Raw genomic sequence first — 22115 nt, 5'->3', positions numbered from 1 at the left:
CCTTTACCAATCCAGCCACGGGCCCATCCATCTGGCCCATCAAGACTCACTCTCATTTCATCAGTCCATAAAACCTTAGAAAAACCAGTCTTGAGATATTTCTTGGCCCAGTCTTGACGTTTCAGCTTGTGTGTCTTGTTCAGTGGTGGTCGTCTTTCAGCCTTTCTTACCTTGGCCATGTCTCTGAGTATTGCACACCTTGTGCTTTTGGGCACTCCAGTGATGTTGCAGCTCTGAAATATGGCCAAACTGGTGGCAAGTGGCATCTTGGCAGCTGCACGCTTGACTTTTCTCAGTTCATGGGGAGTTATTTGGCGCCTTGGTTTTTCCACACGCTTCTTGCGACCCTGTTGACTATTTTGAATAAAACGCTTGATTGTTCGATGATCACGCTTCAGAAGCTTTGCAATTTTGAGACTGCTGCATCCCTCTGCAAGATATCTCACTATTTTTGACTTTTCTGAGCCTGTCAAGTCCTTCTTTTGACCCATTTTGCCAAAGGAAAGGACGTTGCCTAATAATTATGCACACCTGATATAGGGTGTTGATGTCATTAGACCACACCCCTTCTCATTACAGAGATGCACATCACCTAATATGCTTAATTGGTAGTAGGCTTTCGAGCCTATACAGCTTGGAGTAAGACAACATGCATGAAGAGGATGATGTGGACAAAATACTCATTTGCCTAATAACTCTGCACTCCCTGTACATCTCTGTAACACTCCTCGAGTTTAAAGCAGTTTGTCCATTGTTGCTGTTTCACCGTGTCTCTACAGGTGCAGGTGAAGGATCACATGGACAAGCCAGTGAGAGGTGTTCAGGTCAGTCTGGTGGAGAATGAGCTGTTCAGACAGGGGAGGGACCTCGAGGCCATGTCCTGCACCGGCAGCTCCACCAGCGAATCAAACGGCCTCACTTTCTTCATCTGCAACACACCTGGTGATGGAGTCAGGGCTGTTCTCAAGGTGGGCGTTGCAGGTGCTTTAGATGTGTGTGTCTCAGGGACAGGTAAAATTAGCCGTGCTGGATTTGTGAGCACGTGATCATGTGACTGTGTGACAATGACCAAAGAAAGAAGACAGGAAGTGTTGCTCAGATCTGTTTCCTGTGTGCTTCTTTAGTTTGTTTTTTACGTGTTGTTTCCTTGTTTTCTTATTTTATTTACTGTTTATTTATTTTGTTTGTATTTCGTTGTTTACTTTTTCCCGTCTTGTCTGCTTCTTCACTCGTTGTTGTTTATTTGTCTTTTAAATTTTAACTTCATGTCATGATGGTGTGGACTTATTGTTTAGTTGTGTACTTGTTGCTAACATCTCCCCTTGCTGTTGTTGACAGTTTCAGACGGATGACTCCACCCTCCCAGCAGCCAGTCAGAGCAGTCTGACTCTGACGGCGGTCGCTTATTACTCGCCAAACCAACGTTATCTCTACATCGACGCCCCGCTGATGGGTCCCGGCCTCCAGGTGGGACGACCACCGCGTCTCAGCGTGTACTCGGCCACGCCCTCCTACATTCCCATCACAACCATCAGCTACCTGGTGAGGAGAAGCTGCCACACGATGCTGCTGTTCCTGTTTGTATTATTTCTCACAACATTGTGCCGCGCTCCCTCAGGTGATCTCTAAAGGGAAGGTGGTGGATTTCGGCAGCCAGAAGGTTCTCTCCAACGCTGACAACAAACATAGCCTGAGCTTTCAAGTGACGCCCGCCATGGTGCCGTCCATCAGGGTGCTGGTCTACTACATCCTGTTTGGAGAGGGGACATCCGAGCTGGTGGCCGACTCCGTGTGGCTGGCCGTCGAAGACAGATGCATCAGCGGGCTCCAGGTACAACATCACACAACAGCCTGTGGTTTGTCGCTCCAGAGTCTGGTGTAATGATGTGTTCAAACGGACGTCAAGGAAGGTAAACACGCCTGGAATAAGACCGACACGAGGTTTCAGGGGGGCAGGGAGGTGCTGCAGGTGTGAAATGGGGGTCACGCTTCTTCATATCCAACAGGAACCAAAAACCCAAGAAAACCTGAAGCTCCGGACCTGTAATCCAAGAGTCGAACCTCGGGATGACTTAAAGCTAATAGACCAGTGCAAGCCTAATCCTGAGTGCAATCCTGAGACCAGTTTGCTTGCTGTGAGACCGCACAGCATGGGCATCAGTGTGGTGTTAGCTGTTAGCTGATGGTTGATGCCTGGTGGCTCAAACCCTGCCTGCACCTTCAACTTCTGTGTGTCTGAGCCCAGGACAGAACAGCCTCTCAGCACTAGAGCAGTTAACGCTTCAAAATACCAGAGAGAAACAGAAATCTCTGTGCTGGATAACCTCACTGGAAGTGAAAAACCAGGGCCCCCTCCTGAATCTGGACCCCAGAGTAGAGGTTGGTGGGCAGGGCTGAATTCAGAGGGCTGAATACCTGCCATGATCCCGTCTCTGTGGAGTCGCCACCCACAGGGACAGGCTGGGTGGAAGATGTGTTGACCCTTAACATTACAGATGTGGTTTCTGGGATGTGGACTGTGACCTCACTGGTCAGGAAGGAGGTGTTCTGGGCTCTGATGCCTCTGCACAGGCCCAGATCCCTCTGGAGAGGTTATTTGTATATCTTATCTGGCCTTGGAGCACATCGTGATCCCAGAGGAGAAGCTGGAAAGTGTCTGTAGAGCGGAGGATGCCTGGAGTACCCGCTTATCCAAAGTCACCATGGCTGTCTTTGGATAAGCGGGAGAAACCTGATGGATAGTTAGGACTTCATAAAAACCAGAAAAGGTTCTGTGTCAGTGTTGTCGCGTATGTTTGTGCACTTCCTGCAAGCTTCTGGTCAGCACATTGAACATCGCTGATCCTTTGTGTGTGTGTGTGTGTGTGTGTGTGTGTGTGTGTGTGTGTGTGTGTGTGTGTGTGTGTGTGTGTGTGTGTGTGTGTGTGTGTGCGTGTGTGGTAGACTGACATGTCTCTGGGTGAGCAGTACTACAAGCCCAAGGAACAACTCCAGCTGGATGTGAGGGCCAATCAGGATGGCCTGGTGGCGCTGTCTGCTGTCGACGCCGCCATCTTTACCCTACGGCCCAACTACCGAGACCCTGTTTCCATGGTAACACCAAAATCATACCGTTTTATCCGAGGCAGTTTGCTTCGGTTTGTCATTAAAAACAGACACAACAACAAACTGATGGCCCTTTATGTCGACTCTGACTTTAAGGGACGATATTTCAATTTCCACGTGTTGACAACTGACAGAATGAACTTTGACCCGCAGGTTCTTCGTCACATCGAGCAGAGCGACCTGGGCTGCGGTGGAGGCGGCGGTAAAGACAGCGCAGATGTTTTCCGTCTGGCCGGCCTCACCTTCATCACCAACGCCAACACGGCCCCCTCGACCAGCAGTACGTCAGTCAGTAAATGAGTGAAGGGAGACGCTGCGGTTAAAGTGCTGCATGGCTCACTCGTGCTTTGGTTATGGTGTTTCAGATGAGGCGTGCACAGCTGTCGTGCGTGCAAAGCGAGCTCTGACCGAACCGGAGAAAAAGGCAAAAGGTGAGACTGCAGCAGCATGTTTCCTTTCTGTTCCATGTTGTCCCGTCAATCTGCTCATTTGAGCATCACGTTGGTTGGTGTGACTCAAACACAGCATAATCACACTCCGCAGAGAATACATGGCAAAAATTGTGTCTGATTAAAGTTTGACTGCCCTGCATCAGCCTGGCGACCTGTCCAGGGTGGACCCCGTCTCTCACAGTACGGTAGCTGTAATAGGCTCCACCCACTGACAAGGATAAGCAGAAATCTCTGACATTTCACTTCTTCACATCCAACAAGTGACCAGCGACCAGGGTCGCAGGGGCAGCAGCCCAAGCAGAGAAGCCCAGACCTCCCTCTCCCCAGCCACCTACTGACTCCAGCGTGTCCGGGGTCTGCCCCGGGGCCTCACCCAGGAGGCATCCTTGTCAGATGCCCGAACCACCTCAGCTGGCTCTAGTTTGAGTCACTCCCGGATGGCTGAACTTCTCACCCTGTCTCTAAGGGAGAGGCCATGATCTCGTTCTTTCAGTCACTGCCATTTAACCCATCTTATCCTTATCAGTAGACAAAGCCACTGTCCAGCACCCAGTGACCACCATTTATATATAAGTATGTAATTTAGCTGAATTGAATTTAAGAGTCTAAGATTTTCAGGGCCGAGTACAATAACCTCAGTTTGATCTGAATTAAGAAGCAGAAAGTTAGCGGCCATCCAGGTCTTTATGTCTTTAAGACATTCCTGCAGTTTAACTCATTGGTGTGTGTTATCTGGCTTCATGGACAGATAGAGCTGGGTGTCATCAGCATAGCAGTGTAAATGTATGCTATGTCTTCTAATGATGCTGCCTAAGGGAAGCATGTATAATGTAAACAGAATTGGTCCTAGCACTGAACCCTGTGGAACTCCATAATTAACCTCAGTGTGTGAAGAGGACTCTCCATTTACATGTACACACTGGAGTCTATTAGATAGATATGTGTTTAACACACACACCTTCACCTGTGTGTTTTGCTGACATGTTTGTAATGATGGGGGATAAATCAGTGGTGGATGTAAAGTAAAGGGTGTCCTTCTGTCTGTCTAGCGGCAAGATATGGTAAATTCAAAGTGTGCTGTGAAAATGGGATGAAGCGTGCTCCAACGTATACAAGCTGCCTTGATGAAGCTAAGGTATTTGTCCACAAGAACAGGAAGTTCTTCCAACCTGAGACAGCAAGTCAACGCTGCGTAACGGTCTACCAAGAATGCTGTGAGCATCTCCTGAGGAGCATCGACCAAGGCAGCGTCATTGCACGTAATGGTCAGTGTGGACTTTTCTGTTTACAGCATCACACTCTGATGATACCAACGTAACAGCAGGAGCTCATTTCTGTGCTATTACAATCCACTGCTGCTCTACCTGTTCAGCACATATTCACTTCATAGCTGAATTACCTGTTAGCAGCTCCTGTATGCTGATACAGACAGCTGTTCTCTGACTGGTTTATAGAGTTTATTATGATGTCAGAGCAGGTGTAAGTCAATGTGTGTTGCACTCTTGTTTGTGTACAGAAATGGGTGCAGACTTTGACCTCGCTCCTTCTCTGGTGCGGAGCTACTTTCCAGAGAGCTGGATGTGGGAGGTGCAGCGCATCAGGTGACATCAAACACACCTCAGGAACAAAATCGATTAAAGTACTCTGCTCAGTCCCAGCTCCGTAGTTCTGTTCTCTACCAGAGCAGCTTTGCAGGATTCACAGTTAGAAATAATGCGTATTTATCTGATACTGGGCCTCAGTGCAACCCTCAGACCATCTTGTCTGAAACAAGCTGTTTTAGCTCCACCCCCTTCAAACTAATGCTCTTCTGATTGGCTGTCCCCCATAAACACGTCTGTACTACTAAAAGATGGGGCTTCTGAGATGACAATCTGAGCTTTCAAAGTGATGCAGCTCAGCAGGAAACATTCTTCTAAGACAGCTCCATTCCTTTTTTCCACTTATCCAACTCAGGGTCACAGAGGGGTGGAGCCTATCCCAGCTGTTATAGAGCAAGAAGCAGGGTAAACCCTAGACAGGTCAGCAGTCTGTTTCATGGCTAACATAGAGAGGAAAACAACCACTCACAGTCAGTTTTAAATCACCGGTAAATGTAATGTGAGTGAGAGGAAGCAGGCATGAGGAGAACATGCCGACTCCACACAGAGAGTGGATTCAAACCAGGACGTCTTACAGGTGATAGCACTGAATGCATTGAATCTGCACTACCAGTCAGAACTCTGGACACACCTTCTCATTTAGTGGGCTTTCTTCATTGGTGCTACTTTCCACATTGTAGATACAAACTGAAGACATCTGGGATCATGTAGCAGCAGCTCAGATCAGAGCCCAGACAGATGCCACACAGAGCTCCAGTAGCAGACACATCTGTACATGTTCAGAGGAGACTGTGTGAATCAGACCTTTATGGTCAAACAGCTGCTGAGAAACCACGACTAAGATAAAGCAACAAGAAGAGATTTGTTTGGACCAAGAAACACAACAAATGGACATCAGACCATCTGTGCTTTGGTCTGATGAGTCCAAACCTGAGATCTTTGGTTCCACCTGCCGTGTCTTTGGGGAGAAAAGGTGAACGATGGTCTCCACGTGCATGTTCCCACTGTGAAGCATGGAGGAGGGGGTGTGATGGTGACACTGTTGGGGATTTCTTCCAAACTGAAGGCACACTGACCCAGCATGGCCACCACAGCATCCTGCAGCGACATGCCGTCCCATCATTTATTCTCCAACAGGACCCCAAACACACCTCCAGGCTGTGTGAGGACCAAGAAGGAGAGCGATGGAGGCCTGGCCTCCACAGTCACCTGACCTGAACCCAGAGGAGCTGGTTTGGGATGAGATGGAGCGCAGAGTGAAGGCAAAGGCCCGACAAACGCTCAGCATCTCTGAACTCCTTCAAGACTGTTGGAAACCATTTCAGGAGACGACCTCATGAAGCTCGTGGAGAGAAGGCCAAGAGTGAGCGAAGCAGGAATCGAAGCAGAGGGTGGATATAAAACATGTTTGGGTTTACTTCATAATTCCACGTTTTCATTCAGTTTGATGCCTTCAGTGAGAATTTACACTGTAAACAGTGATGAAAGAAAAACCATTAAATGTGAAGCTGTGTCCAAACAGAACATGTCCCAGAAGTTCTGTTGAAAATACTCTTTGAGAGCTAATCCATGCCTGGCAAGTCAGACATTCATTTCCTTTAACTAAGGTTTACACATGGTCCCAACAATGATGGCAGCTTTAATGCTCCAGGCAGCACAGCTGGTTACAGATCCGCCTCCCTGTCTTTAGGGACTGTTGTGACTGTCCTTGTGTTTCCTGTCATTAGTTCAGGGCGGCTGGCGGTCAGCAGGACTCTGCCGGACTCTCTCACCACGTGGCAGATAAAGGCCGTCGGCATGTTCAAGAACGGCGAGTTTCTTTCATTTATTCCTTTTTAAGCGTGCCTTGCTCTTCAGTTTTCTGCCCCTCAGTATGCAGGGATAAGTAAAGTCGGATGGTTCCCGTTTGTCCGACAGGTATGTGCGTGGCAGATCCCGTCCAGGTGTCGGTCCGTCTGCCGCTCAGCGTGGACGTCCCGCTGCCCTATCAGGTGGTCAGAGGAGAGCAGCTGGAGCTGAAGGGGTCCGTGTACAACCAGCTGCTCGACCACGTTAGGGTACACAACACACACCACCCAACTACATATCCCATGATCCTTTGCCATGCATCCCTGTAGGGTTTGGATGGGGTAGCTGTGGCTTCAGTGATGAAGAATCTTCTGTTCTGTCCGTCTTCACCCTCAGTACTGCGTGACGCTGACAGTCGGCCCGGCGATCTGCCTGCTCAAGTCTGTGATTGGGCAGGCAGGGCTTCGCTCTACAGCATGTGAATGGAACGAGATACCAGGAAAAGGGGTGGGACCAGTGACCTTCACCCTGCTGGGACTGGAACCTGGAGAGCACACCCTGACCTTCACCCTGAAAACACCCTACAGTCGGGCAGACATCGTGGAGAAGAAGCTGCGAGTGGTGGTACGTACGGACGGACTGTCTCAGGAGTATGAAAATGAACAGAAACACAAATGCTAATAATCACATTAGCAGAGCCACGCTCTCGCCAACCTGCTGCTAACAGCGTTTCCAGTCTAAAGACTGAAACCAGACTTCTGTCTGTAAAATGATGCTAATCTCGGTTGTGTTTCCAGCCTGAAGGAGTGAGGCGGGAGGTGAGCTCTGGAGGAAGACTCGACCCACAGGGAGTGTATGGTGCGTAGGCTCTGCTCTGTGAAGCTCTGCTCCACCTAAAGTGCTTGCTGATGTCAGTCTGTCTCGGGCTGTTTGTGGCCCTGCAGGCTCAGAGAAGAGGACAGTGGAGCTGAAGAACCAAGTGCCGAGCAACATGGTTCCCAACACGGATGTGGAGAGGATGCTGACAATCAATGGTAACAAGTGGAACGCATTTCTCGCTGCACAGTTGCATGTCAAACAAAATCATGTTTGTTCTGTGTACCAGGCGAGGTGCTGGGGGAAGTCCTGTCAGTGGGGCACAACCCCGAAGGCTTCCGGCAGCTCATCAGCCTGCCGGTTGGATCAGCGGAGGTGGAGCTCGGCGGCCTCCTCCCCCTCATCCAGCTGTTTCAGTACCTGGAAGCATCAGGCAGCTGGAACGTGCTGGGAGAAGACATCCAGAAGAGTGCAGCTAACATGAAGAGGAAGATCAGGGAGGGTGAGGAGGCACTGAAGAGGCCCCGATGGTAGCACAGAGGGTTAACAGTTCATTTACTGTGTGTGTGTGTGTGTGTGTGTGTGTGCGTGCGTGCGTGCGTGTGTGTGTGTGTGTGTGCGCGTAGGCCTCGTCAGCATCAGTTCATTCAGACTTGGAGACTCGAGCTACAGCATGTGGAGGAATAGAGAGCCCAGCACCTGGTAGGTAAACATCAAAGCCTCGGGAGCAGTGTCCTCCTCACCTGTCTGCAGGTGAGACAGAATGGACCTGTGGTTTTATGACAGGGTGGTCAGCCATCTCACAGGATCACACTTGTAATGGAGTATTTGAGTTTAACAGCATAGCTTCCTAAAATAAAAGAAACACATGAACACATTCAGGTGAGATGTTTTGCTGTAGTACAGCCCAGACTGGCTTTTATCAAACGTGAGCGCGTGGATCTGCACGGGTTCCTCCTTGTGCTTTTGGTGCCATCTGCTGGTTGGTCCTGAGAATGACACCATGGTACTTCTGTCCCTCTGTGCTGTCTGTCAGGATCACGGCCCTGGTGGTGAGGGCTCTGGCTGCGGCGGAACCTGTGGTCTCCGTGAACCATCAGACTCTCTCAGAGTCTCTGACCTGGCTGATGTTCAAGGCTCAGCAGCCGGACGGGTCCTTCACTGAGGAGTCCCCCTACAAATCCAACAGAATCTTGGTCTCTGCCTCCGCTTATTCCATTTCTTCTTCTGTTCTCACTTGAATGTTTCTTGTGGTGAGACAGAGCTTTGTTAATTTTGTGTATTGTGATTGGCTGCAGGCTGAGGGGACAGATTCAGTGGACCAATCAGTGTATCTGACAGCCTTTACACTGATTGCTCTACACAAAGCAACAAAGATTAGAGACCGGATCCTGCAGCTTCAGGTGAGACCACACCTCCTCGTCTCATCACTCAACACATCAGCCTACCTGAGCGCTAAACAAATACTGAAGAAGCTGCTCATAAACCGTCCTGCTTTCAGATCCACGAGGACAGTATTAGTTCTGCCGTAGCTTACATTTCCCAGCATGCCCTCAGTGTGAAGAGTGTTTACGTACGTGCAGTGGCGACCTATGCGCTGACCCTTCATGACCCCAACAGCATGATATCCTTCCAGCTCATCAGCAGCCTGGAGAAGCTGGCACGGCAAAAAGGTGTGTGGTTTTTTTTGTTTCCTTCTTTCTGATTGGCTCTCTGTTTGCTGAATGGCAGTTTTTTGAGTTACTGTTTGATTGTGTGATGGATTTGTTATAAACCACTCAAAGAATCCCTGATAATATTCAAAAGTCAGTGTGCTTCTTTTCCTTTACATTGATTTCGGGATTTTAAAGTTTATGGCATTAATACATCAGTAAGAAGAAAGGCAGAAAACAGTCACTGACGTGTATCACATCCTTCCACTGCTCATGCTCCATCCATCACTAATGCCTCGTTTCCAACACCAGCTCAACTCTACTGGCTTTTGGTTGTTTTGCATTAAAGTTGAGTACCACGTCAGTCTGGGTGGAGTCCAGTAAGTAGGTTTCTCACTCTGCTGGGTTTCAAACAGTTCAGGTTGTATTCTCAGTCTCATGACTCATCAAGTGACATCACTGCCTGGCCAATCAGTGGCATGCAGCCTGCTGACATGACATTTTCAGATCGAGTAGTACCTGGTACTAAAAAGTAACAGGTACTACTAGTTTATGAAAACCCCTAAAAATGTCGCGCTGAGTAGGTGTCAGTAGAAAAGAGGCTTAAGATTCAGGAAATTAAACTTGTTTTTGTGTTTTTGTTCAGGTAATCCTGCTGTACTCAGGTACTGGCAGGAGGCCAGTGTGACATCTGACTGGCTGAAGCCCGATCAATCTAGCGGTGTGACGGTGGAGATGACGGCGTACGTCCTACTGACTATGCTGGTTAAGGTGCTGTGACTTCCTGCTGATATTTTAGTTTTTCCTCTTTTCTCAAGTTCCGCAGTTCTGCTCTCAGCCCGTAGGGGGCGTGTTTCTGTAGTTCCCCTCTCTGCCTGTAGGGGGCGTGTTTCTGTACTTCCCCTCTCTGCCTGTAGGGGGCGTTTTCCTGTAGTTCTCCTCTCTGCCTGTAGGGGCGTGTTTTTGTACTTCCCCTCTCTGCCTGTAGGGGGCGTGTTTCTGTAGTTCTCCTGTCTGCCTGTTGGGGGCGTGTTTCTGTAGTTCCCCTCTCTGCCTGTAGGGGGCGTGTTTCTGTAGTTCCCCTCTCTGCCTGTAGGGGGCGTGTTTCTGTAGTTCCCCTCTCTGCCTGTAGGGGGCGTGTTTCTGTAGTTCTCCTGTCTGCCTGTAGGGGGTGTGTTTCTGTACTTCCCCTCTCTGCCTGTAGGGGGCGTGTTTCTGTAGTTCCCTTCTCTGCCTGTAGGGGGCGTGTTTCTGTAGTTCCCTTCTCTGCCTGTAGGGGGCGTGTTTCTGTAGTTCTCCTCTCTGCCTGTAGGGGGCGTGTTTCTGTAGTTCTCCTCTCTGCCTGTAGGGGGCGTGTTTCTGTAGTTCCCTTCTCTGCCTGTAGGGGGCGTGTTTCTGTAGTTCTCCTCTCTGCCTGTAGGGGGCGTGTTTCTGTAGTTCTCCTCTCTGCCTGTAGGGGGCGTGTTTCTGTAGTTCTCCTCTCTGCCTGTAGGGGGCGTGTTTCTGTAGTTCCCCTCTCTGCCTGTAGGGGGCGTGTTTCTGTAGTTTTCCTCTCTCCCTGTAGGGGGCGTGTTTCTGTAGTTCCCCTCTCTGCCTGTAGGGGGCGTGTTTCTGTAGTTCCCCTCTCTGCCTGTAGGGGGCGTGTTTCTGTAGTTCCCCTCTCTGCCTGTAGGGGGCGTGTTTCTGTAGTTTTCCTCTCTCCCTGTAGGGGGCGTGTTTCTGTAGTTCCCCTCTCTGCCTGTAGGGGGCGTGTTTCTGTAGTTCCCCTCTCTGCCTGTAGGGGGCGTGTTTCTGTAGTTCCCCTCACATTTTAAAATAATGTTTTTTAAGGGGAGGATCTCATATGCGAAACCCATCCTGTCCTGGCTGACCCAGGATCAGCACTACGGTGAAGGTTTCTACTCTGTGCAGGTAAATACACCCCAAACTCGGCCTGCCACCTAAAACCCCTCTCTGTTAACCTCTTTTGCGCTTCTTGTTGACCTTTGACCTCCCTCAGGACACCTTCTTGACTCTGGAGACATTAACGGAGTACAGCAGAGTTGTCTCTCGAGCCGCCCTCAGTCAGGACATCAGCATCCGCTACAGAACAAAAGGAATTCTGGGACAAATCCAGCTGAGCCAGAGTCGACCCGTGGCCTCACCCTTCCAGGTGAGAACGGCTCAGTGCAGCGAGGTCAGGTGCAGCTCCAGGTCAACAGTAACCTTTTTGTTTTCCTTCCCAGGTAACAAAGAATGATGACATCACCGTGTCCACAGGTTATGGTCGTGGCGTGTCCAATGTGAAGGTGGGTGTGGGTTAATTCACCTGAAGCCATGTGGGCAAAATCGGCTCTAACGTTCCCCGATCTGTCTGCAGATGAAGACGGTGTACTATCAGACCGTGGCGTCCGCACAGGCCACGTGTAACTTTGACCTCACGATTGAGGTGGTCATGCCTGAAACCAGTGAGTATCTCACCTGGATGTACAGGTGTATGTGAAAGATCACAGCCACAGCAGACTTTCAAACTCCACAAACAGATTTCACACCACACTCAAAACATGAGATGAAGATGGTAGCTGTTTTGGTTAGTGCGAACAAACTGCTTCCAATTTTACAGTTGGTCCATCACAGGTCACCAGGTCTCTCAATTCCTGTTGTTCTTCTCCAAGATGGTATCCATAACCACAGTCTTACTCACAGCCCTGCCCATCGTCTATCATGTCGGACAGCCTTGTGGGATTTTCAAAAGCTGTAGCTGCTTCTTGTACTAAGCCGGCTCCAATCAGCCAGAACTCTGTTATCGTGGTTCCGAATTGGTCGATGTCGTTCAATGTCCTCCATTGAGAGCGTCACCAGACACACGACGCAACTGACCATCGAGTATCCGGCAGCAAACGTCTCCACAGGACAGTCGGGCTCTCCCAAGCCCAGGAGGGTGTCAGTTTCGTCAAGGGACGAGTTGATCAAATCCATAATTCTTCTTTATGTTTTTAGAGAACAAGTCTGGGAGACTGTCTGAGGGTTAGAGAATAAGCGAGACTATACAAAAGACATGAGAAGCCAAGCAGGAAAGATGAGGGAGAAGGAGAAAGTGCGACCGCCTCCCTCAAGAGCCAAGACTTTTTCCTCTTTTAAACCAAACTTTGAACATTAAACTCTTTCGCGCGTCCTCCTTCTTTGTCTTCATGCTCAATCATCCAGGTAAGTAAATCCCAAAAGGTTGATTCTGTTCATTGATTTTACACTTCCTGTCTCACTACAGTGAGGTTTATTCATTTATTTTCTATTCTGTACTTCTGTTTTGAACAGAGACAGTGCTCCAGCTGTTTACCTGCAGCAGCAGCTGCCTGTCACCAGATTAAATGTCTTCTTTCTCCTCCTCAGATCCAAGATTACGAACTCCTACCCTGGTGGCCTGTGTAAAGTAAGAGCACTGCATGATTGTCTTTCTCGCTCACTGAAACGCTGCATGCATGAAGGCTAACTCACAGCATGGATCCCTGCTGCAAAAGCAGTCACACATGTAACTACAGAGGGTGACGTCACTGGGTTGGTTGTGGTTAACAGACTTTCAGTAGTTTATGTTACCTAACCTAACTAGTGACAGAATCCATAGCTGAGAGGAAAATAAGGACACTCAAACTAAAAATCTGTCAAGAAGCGCTGCGTGGCAGGTACTCCGTCTCGAGGGATGAACTCAAAATCACAGCTTTATTTGCTGGCACGGGAAAACGAGCATACAAAGCAAACTAAACTAAACTCACAGGGAAACACAGAGCGAGCCACACAGCACGAGGGCCGACGCGACACTGACACAGAGAAACACAGGGCTTAAATACACTGGGGAATAACGAGGGAATGAGACACAGAAGGAGGGCACAGCTGGGAGAAATCAGAACTGACGAGACAAGGAAGCAAAGTAGGATACACTCACATCAGACACAGACCTTCAAAGTAAAACAGGAAGTATAACACTGAGATGCGAGCTTGACAGGGTGGAGACAGAGCAACTAAGAAACACAGAGACATAACCATAAGGCAAAGAACCAAAAGACCAGAGATGATAAATAATACACAGAGCGAAATCCTGGAACACAAGAAACTAGACTCGAGGGAGAAACAAAAGACCAACCATTAGAACATAAGTCACCATACAGAGTGACAGAAAACACAAGAAACTCAAAACATGCGAAGACAGACCAAGAAACACAGACTTTACACAGAACAGAGGGGGCACAGAGAAACATGAGGTGCAAGGGATCAAAACTAGAAACCATAGAATAAATCACACGAGTACAAAACGCTGGGTCAGGAGACCCATGAGGTCACTTTGGTGCTGCAACAGTAAGTTTATGTTAAAGCCAAAGTGTCCACTCTGTGTGTCTGACGCAGTCACAGGAAGCTGCTCTGAAACAGGACAATGTTAGCTGTGATGTAGACGCTGCATGAACGAGGACAGGCTGACGAATCGGACGCTCAAATTTTCCACGTCGTCATCATCAAAGCACGATAGCAGGAAAGTGTTTAGTAACTGAATGTTGCATAGAGGACATGTACCTGTGTTTCAGGTATAAACCTCCTCCTAACGAGGTGTTCACCGAGTCCAGTCTGACCGTGATGAAGATCCAGCTGCCCACAAGTGTGGACGCGTACCTGGAGGACCTGAAGCAGGTGAGCTGAGCTCTGATGATCAGCCTGATGATGCTCAGAGAGTCTGAACGTGTTCACAGTGACTGCTATTCCACAGCTGATGGACACCAGTCAGCCAATCATCTCCCACTACGAGCTCCAGGGGCACACCATCATCATCCAGATGGACTCTGTGAGGAACCACACACACACACACACACACACACACACACACACACACACACACCATTTGCCTCAAGGCAAATGTTGTTGTGATTTTGTGCTATATAAATAAAATTGAACTGAATCTTCCACATGTTGTTGTCACTTCCTGTCTGGCTCCCAGGTTCCCTCAGACATATTTCTGTGCGTGGGCTTTCGGATTAGGACCACGTTTAAGGTGACCGGAGCCACCAAGTCCTTGTTCAGTGTCAGCGAGCCCCAGGACAGAGGTGAGAGGCCGAAACCCGTCGCTCGTTTGGAAACATGGAAGTTCAATCCTTTCAAATTAAAAGTATCTGTTCTGTTTTTATTGCCTCCTGCCAGTTACAGTCCTTCATAAGAAACACCTCTAAAAATAACTCGTCTGCTACAAACGTCAAATTTAGACACTGAGTGCTGCCATTCAGTTGGCATCCAGAGCTGGCCAATCAGAAGGAAGTGGGGTTTTAGTGAGGGAGGGGTTTAAAGAGAGGTGTTAAAAGTGCTTGTTTCAGACAGGATGAACTGAGGTCCCAGTATGACACAAACAGGGATTATTTTGAACTGAGAATCATGCAAAGCTGCTCGAGTCTTGTGTTCAGTTAAACTTTGAGGCAGCAGAGCGTCGTGTCGTTATTTCAGCGCTCCATCCATTTAAGCTCGAAACACGTTCATTCAAGTTCCCATCGCTTATTTACAGCTGAGAAGGAAACACGTGGACATTGTGAGGAAAAGCTCCTCGTTTTTCCTGAACTATTGGATTCATCGTGTCCCTGTTTGTTTCCTGCTATGAAGAATAATAACAATAAAGTCTTATTTCTAATCTCTTTCAGGCAGTTTGTGCACAAAGCAGTTCTCCTACGAGCAGCAGGAGCTGCAGCGCCTCTGTCTGGGCGAACAGTGTCAGTGCATGACAGGTAGTCGGCCGTCTGATTGGCTGAGGTTTCTGTCACCTGTGAAAGGTTTTTGTAACGTGTTTGTTCACATGTCATTGTGCAGCGGCGTGCGCCACCTACAGAGGAGACGTGGACGTGACGCTAACACTAGACAAACGAACCAACGAGACGTGTCAGCCTCACATTAAATACGGTGAGCCGAGCGACGTCCGCAACAAAACGCCACGTTTACACCCCAGCTCCGCCCCAGAGCCCCGTGCAGGTGGAGCTTCAGAGTTCAATTCAACTTTATTTATACAGCCCCAAATCACAGTAACAGTCGTCTCAAGGCGCTTTATATTGTAAGGTAGACCCTACAATAATACATACAGAGAAAAACCCAACAATCATGTGACCCCCTGCCCACACAGCAAAACTGGTTTGGCCTGGATCTGGCCCACACAATGTGCTTACACATGGCCCACATACCGCGAAGAATGACGCACTTTGGTGGCCCAGATCTGGTTTGCCAGAGGTGGCCCACACATGGGCCAGCACAAGGCCAGTTGCAGACACACTGCTGGCCCTGTGCTGGCCCAGAACAGTTTTAGCTCTGGCCCCAGATGTCAGCCTAATGTGTACCTCAATCAAGCCATGTAATAACAACATGTGCTGGAACACAATAGTACAATAGTAACATGACGAATCTCTGTTCACACAGTGAATGGACTGATTCTTATATGCACTTTTCTACTCTCCCAGATTACTCAAAGTGCTCTATACAACATGCCACATTCACACACTTTCTCTAAACTGAATGCTTCCTAATTACATTCATACACTTGACATGCAGACTGGAGAAACCAGGGATTGAACCACTAACCTTCTGATCAGTAGGGGACCTGCTCTACCTCCTCACCTACAGCCACTGAGTGGTAAACCTGAATAAACCCTCACTAGGTTTTGGATAAAGTGTACACTCACAAACCTGTCAAACCTGCATTTGAAACGTTGGCTACCATAGCAGTACAGTATTGCAACATGACATTTGGGTATTCTAACTAAAATAGGAAAATAGGAACATAAATAGTGCATCATTGCCAGACCTGGCCCACATCTGGTTTACATACACTCTGCCATGACACCAGTCAGTCAGCAGTGCCAGCTTGACACCAGATTCGGGCCAGACCTGTCTGCTATGTGGGTATGAGAAAGCACTTTGGCGACAGTGGGAAGGAAAAACTCCCTTTTAACAGGAAGAAACCTCCGACAGAACCAGGCTGTGATTGGTTGGGGAGAGAGAAGGAAGACAGCATAAAGACATACTGTGGAAGAGAGACAGAGGTTAATAACAAGTGTGATTCAGTGCAGAGAGGTCTGTTAATACATAGTGAGTGAAGAAGAAACACCCAGTGCATCATGGGAATCCCCCAGCAGCCTACGTCTATCGCAGCATAACTAAGGGAGGATTCAGGGTCACCTGGTCCAGCCCTAACTATATGCTTTAGCAAAAAGGAAAGTTTGAAGCCTAATCTTGAAAGTAGAGATGTGAGTGAAGTTGGCCCCCCACCTTCTTCAAATCCAACAAAAGTGGTATCAAACGTTTGTGCTCGTTTGTGGTGAAAATTTTTTGTGTGTGCTGCTATCATTTCAAAAATATTAATAAAGTCTTGATGCGTGCTCAATCATCCAGGTAAGTAAATTCCAAAAGGTTGATTCTGTTCATCTGGATATTTTCAGTGGGTGAAACGTTTCGTCATCATCCAGGTGACTCCTTCAGTCTCAGCTGACTGCAGGTTTCTCCAACCTTATAAACAGGACATTTGCATAGTGAAGGAAACTAGCACCACTGAATGAACAATGTGCTGGGGGGTTAGTTCCATGATTGTTAGTATGGAAATTCTTATGACCATTGATCAATGACAACTAATCAAAGACACAGATTCTCGAATGGCCATGAGTACCATTCACAGAAAGTGGGGAATGGCTGCAATCACAGCATTGACAGATGGTGACAGATGTACCCTTGGGCCCCCCTTCTTGATTCAGAGATGGTCAGCATCCTGACAGCCCGATGGACGAAGCTGTCTCTCAGTCTGTGTGCTCTGGCCCGGAGGCTCTTCAGTGTCCTTCCTGATGGCAGCAAACTGAAGACGCTGTTGAAGGGATGAGTGGAGTCACCTGTAATGGAGAGGACCTTCCGGATGAGGCAGGTGCAGTAGATCTCCTGGGGAGGGAGGCAAGAGAGGTCCCCACAATCCTCTCGGCTGCTCTCACTACCCGTTGTCATTTTTTTCCTGCAGGACCCAGTGCAGGAGTCATACCACACAGTGATGCAGCTGGTGAGGATGCACTCAACTGTGCCTCTGTAGAAGGTGCTCATAATGGGGGTTGGATCTCTTGCGCTTCTCAGTTTGCAGAGGAAGTAGAGTCGCTGTTGGTCTTCTCCACATTCAGGGACAGGTTGTTGTAGCTGCACCACTCTGCCAGATGGTTAACTTCACCCCTGTAGTAGATCTCATCATTGTTGCTGATGTGACCTACCACAGTTGTTTTGTCTGCAACTTGATGAAAAGGTTGGAGCTGTGTGATGGTGTGCAGTCGTGGGTCAGCAGAGTGAAGAGAAGGCGGTTCACCACACATCCTTGAGGAGTCCCCGTATTCAGTGATCTTGGGATGGAGGTGTCGCTGCCGACCCGTACTGTCTGCTGTCTTCATGTCAAGAAATCTAGCAGCCAGTTACAGTGGCTTCCAAAAGTATTCGGCCCCCTTGAACTTTCCCACATTTTGTCACATTACAGCCACAAACATGAATCAATGTTATTGGAATTCCAGGTGAAAGACCAACACAAAGTGGTGCACACGTGAGAAGTGGAACGAAAATCATACATGATTCCAAACATTTTTTACAAATAAATAACTGCAAAGTTTTGTTTTAAACCATCCCATCGTTGCCCTGGCTTTATGTTTAGGGTCGCTGTCCTGCTGGAAGGTGAACTTCCGCCCCAGTCTCCTGCAGACTCCAAGAGGTTTTCTTCCAAGATTGCCCTGTATTTGGCTCCATCCATCTTCCCATCATCTCTGACCAGCTTCCCTGTCCCTGCTGAAGAGAAGCACCCCCAGAGCATGATGCTGCCACCACCAGTGTTGGTCAAGTTACTTGAAAAAAGTAATCAGTAACTAATTACTGATTACTTCCCCAAAAAAGTAATACCGTTACTTTACTGATTACTTATTTTCAAAAGTAATTAATTACTTAGTTACTTAGTTACTTTTTAAAAACACGATTTACAACCTGAAGAGGTGATAAAGCGATAGATCTTTCAACCCAATTCTACTTTTTCTGCATAATCCATCATACAAAATGTAATCAAATGGAAAAGTCTCTTTTTTTAAAACTTGTTTTATTAGTTTTAATCTTTTAACTTTATGCATCAAGCAAAAATGTAATTATATGCAACATTCTCTGACTGGAAGAAATTAGTTTAACATTTAAACCTATTTTCTGCACATTCCAGCTCATAAAATAAAATATTTTGTGTGTTTACACTCAGTGTTTCAAATAGATGCAAGTAAAACCCAGCAGAAAATAAATAAAGTCAAAGACTCAGCGGTCCTGTTGCTCTATTTTCACCTGTAAAGCAGGAGTGGGGCAGGCGGAGGGTTACCCTGGTGCAGGTGTGCCGCGGTCAGTTGAAGAATCCGCGAGTTTCTCTGTGAGTTTCCCATTACGTCGTAGCTACTCGGTGCTTGCTCGGAAGTTTAGGGGTTTTTTCGCTGTAAAAAGAAGTTTTCTTCCCACGCACAGCGGACACTAATGTTTTTGTCACTTTTTATGGAATCAAACTCAAAGTAAGGTCAGTACTTCCACGCTTTAAACGCTGCACGCTCATACTCTCTCCCGCACTCGATATATGATCCACTGTTGATCTGCACACAGCTGTTGTCACGAACGTCGCACTTGCTTAAGTCACTGTCATGAGACATTCTCGCAAAAAATCACGGTTTTAGTAACGCAGTAACGCAGAGTTCCTACGGGAAAGTAACGGTAATCTAATTACCGTTTTTGCAATAGTAATCCCTTACTTTACTCGTTACTTGAAAAAAGTAATCAGATTACAGTAACGCGTTACGCGTTACTGCCCATCTCTGGCCACCACCATATCTGACAGTGGGGATGGTGTGTTCAGAGTGATGTGCAGTGTTAGTTTTCCACACATAGCGTTTTGCATTTTGGTCTCATCTGAGCAGAGCAGCTTCTTCCACATGTTTGCTGTGTCCCCACATGGCTTGTGGCAAACTGCAAACAAGACTTCTTATGGTTTTCTGTTAACAATGGCTTTCTTCTTGCCACTCTTCCATAAAGGCCAACTTTGTGCAGTGCACGACTAATAGTTGTCCTATGGACAGATTCCCCCACCTGAGCTGTAGATCTCTGCAGCTCGTCCAGAGTCACCATGGGCCTCTTGGCTGCATTTCTGATCAGCGCTCTCCTTGTTCGGCCTGTGAGTTTAGGTGGACGGCCTTGTCTTGGTAGGTTTACAGTTGTGCCAGACTCCTTCCATTTCTGAATGATGGCTTGAACGGCGCTCCGTGGGATGTTCAAGGCTTGGGAAATCTTTGTGTAGCCTAAGCCTGCTTTAAATTTCTCAATAACTTTATCCCTGACCTGTCTGGTGTGTTCTTTGGACTTCATGGTGTTGTTGCTCCCAATATTCTCTTAGACAACCTCTGAGGCCGTCACAGAGCAGCTGTATTTGTACTGACATTAGATTACACACAGGTGCACTCTGTTTAGTCATTAGCACTCATCAGGCAACATCTATGTGCAACTGACTGCACTCAGACCAAAGGGGCTGAATAATTACGCACATAATAATTCTCTTCACTCTGCTGACCCATAGCAAGAGATCCAACCCCCATTATGAGCACCTTCTACAGAGGCACAGTTGAGTGCATCCTCACCAGCTGCATCACTGTGTGGTATGACTCCTGCACTGGGTCCTGCAGGAAAAAAATGACAACGGGTAGTGAGAGCAGCCGAGAGGATTGTGGGGACCTCTCTTGCCTCCCTCCCCAGGAGATCTACTGCGCCTGCCTCATCCGGAAGGTCCTCTCCATTACAGGTGACTCCACTCATCCCTTCAACAGCGTCTTCAGTTTGCTGCCATCAGGAAGGACACTGAGGAGCCTCCGGGCCAGAGCACACAGACTGAGAGACAGCTTCGTCCATCGGGCTGTCAGGATGCTGACCATCTCTGAATCAAGAAGGGGGGCCCAAGGGTACATCTGTCACCATCTGTCAATGCTGTGATTGCAGCCATTCCCCACTTTCTGTGAATGGTACTCATGGCCATTTGAGAATCTGTGTCTTTGATTAGTTGTCATTGATCAATGGTCAAAAGAATTTCCATACTAACAATCATGGAACTAACCCCCCAGCACATTGTTCATTCAGTGGTGCTAGTTTCCTTCACTATGCAAATGTCCTGTTTATAAGGTTGGAGAAACCTGCAGTCAGCTGAGACTGAAGGAGTCACCTGGATGATGACGAAACGTTTCACCCACTGAAAATATCCAGATGAACAGAATCAACCTTTTGGAATTTACTTACCTGGATGATTGAGCACGCATCAAGACTTTATTAATATTTTTGAAATGATAGCAGCACACACAAAAAATTTTTCAGCACAAATGAGCACAAACGTTTGATACCACTTTTGTTGGATTTGAAGAAGGTGGGGGGCCAACTTCACTCACATTCGATGTTCCCGTCTGAGTGCAGGAGCTCGGTGATCTGAGCTCACTGCCTGACTGTTTGAAGCTGCTCACACTGTGTCTGTGTTTCTGCCGCAGCGTACAAGGTGACGGTGACGAAGTCAGCAGCAGAAGGCGACTTTATGACCTACACAGCCACCGTAGATGAAGTCATCAAGAACACAGATAAAGGTGAGCTGACAGGACTCTGAAAGCTGTCAGACAGCTGCGTTAGAGCCCGAACGTCACGATCGGCTCTGCGTCCGGCTGGTTTTGATGAAACTGTGCCGACCGTGGTGGGAGTGATGGAGCAGCCGTTGGATCCTTTAAGCACATCTTAACACTTTTGCACTGTGAAGTGAAATCTTCTTCTTCTGTGGTTTTTCCTCGCCTGCTGCAGATTTTGAGGGCGTGAGGTTTGGGACCGTGGTGGATCTGGTGAAGAAGGCGACCTGCAGCGACATGGACATCCAGAACAACAGACAGTACCTGCTGATGGGAGCCAGTGGGTCAGAGGTCACGCTTGACAACAACTACAAGTCAGTATCCCTTTCTCTCTGTGTCACCTGTCGCTCTTCGCGATTGGCCGAGGCTGAGCTTGTGTGCTCGTGTTACAGGTATCGCCTCCCTCTGGACTCGGAGGCCGTGTTGGAGCTGTGGCCGACAGACTGTAGTTCTCCTGAGTGTATGGACTACATTTCCCAGCTGGAGGACTTTGCCCTGAACCTGCAGATATCGGCCTGCAGCTGAATGTCACTGTGATGTCACACTGAGGGGTGGAGTCTTTCTTCATTCAGAGTTTGAATGTTTCTGTCACTTCAGATTGGAATAAATAATAAAGTTCAATAAAGGTCAAAGAAGCCCTCTGAGGTCTGATAAACAAACAAACACTTATACTTGTTTTCATGTCTCAGTGAGGACATCTAATTGACATAATGCTTTCCCTAGTCGTGTACCCTAACCATCAAAACTGAATGCCTGACCATAACCTGACTGTAACTCTGACACTAAAACCACACTTTGAGTTTCAAAGATGCTTTCAAACTTGCAGGGACGGCACTTTGTCCCCATAAGGGCTGATGGTCCCCACAAAGATATGTAAACATGATACACACACACACACACACTCATCCCGTCCTTGTTGATGTTCAGGTGAAGATGCTCCTTAAGTACAGTAACAAGTATTTACTCAGTGGTGGTGGATGTAGGTGCTGTCATCTCTCCAGTTGAGCATAAGAATAGAATAGAATAGAA

The 22115-nt window shown here is 48.0% G+C and overlaps 1 protein-coding gene across 1 annotated transcript in view; it reads left to right on the top strand.

The window, feature by feature from the left end:
• The window catches only part of c5 (complement component 5), a 35190-nt gene extending 13439 nt beyond the window's left edge, over window positions 1-21751 (top strand). Inside the window, exons 11-42 of the mRNA XM_085476570.1 lie at window positions 780-968; window positions 1339-1542; window positions 1619-1831; window positions 2944-3093; window positions 3259-3385; window positions 3471-3536; window positions 4607-4822; window positions 5074-5158; window positions 6886-6968; window positions 7076-7215; window positions 7343-7570; window positions 7744-7804; window positions 7891-7980; window positions 8052-8264; window positions 8389-8464; window positions 8799-8958; window positions 9061-9165; window positions 9264-9435; window positions 10061-10185; window positions 11245-11325; window positions 11414-11566; window positions 11640-11702; window positions 11774-11861; window positions 12784-12823; window positions 13968-14070; window positions 14147-14221; window positions 14375-14480; window positions 15063-15146; window positions 15229-15318; window positions 20961-21053; window positions 21262-21400; window positions 21479-21751. Coding sequence (XP_085332696.1) covers window positions 780-968; window positions 1339-1542; window positions 1619-1831; window positions 2944-3093; window positions 3259-3385; window positions 3471-3536; window positions 4607-4822; window positions 5074-5158; window positions 6886-6968; window positions 7076-7215; window positions 7343-7570; window positions 7744-7804; window positions 7891-7980; window positions 8052-8264; window positions 8389-8464; window positions 8799-8958; window positions 9061-9165; window positions 9264-9435; window positions 10061-10185; window positions 11245-11325; window positions 11414-11566; window positions 11640-11702; window positions 11774-11861; window positions 12784-12823; window positions 13968-14070; window positions 14147-14221; window positions 14375-14480; window positions 15063-15146; window positions 15229-15318; window positions 20961-21053; window positions 21262-21400; window positions 21479-21611 — 3951 coding nt within the window. The 3' untranslated portion in view covers window positions 21612-21751. The remainder of the gene's footprint in view (window positions 1-779; window positions 969-1338; window positions 1543-1618; window positions 1832-2943; window positions 3094-3258; window positions 3386-3470; window positions 3537-4606; window positions 4823-5073; window positions 5159-6885; window positions 6969-7075; window positions 7216-7342; window positions 7571-7743; window positions 7805-7890; window positions 7981-8051; window positions 8265-8388; window positions 8465-8798; window positions 8959-9060; window positions 9166-9263; window positions 9436-10060; window positions 10186-11244; window positions 11326-11413; window positions 11567-11639; window positions 11703-11773; window positions 11862-12783; window positions 12824-13967; window positions 14071-14146; window positions 14222-14374; window positions 14481-15062; window positions 15147-15228; window positions 15319-20960; window positions 21054-21261; window positions 21401-21478) is intronic.
• The last annotated feature ends 364 nt before the right edge of the window (window positions 21752-22115 follow it).

Source organism: Copadichromis virginalis, linkage group LG12 (genome assembly GCF_057382275.1).
Source record: "Copadichromis virginalis isolate Kocher_CV1m ecotype Utaka linkage group LG12, C_Virginalis_male_GT1.1, whole genome shotgun sequence".
Taxonomy (NCBI): domain Eukaryota; kingdom Metazoa; phylum Chordata; class Actinopteri; order Cichliformes; family Cichlidae; genus Copadichromis; species Copadichromis virginalis.
Note: the sequence above shows the minus strand (reverse complement) of the source record. Positions and strands in the feature narration are given on the sequence as shown.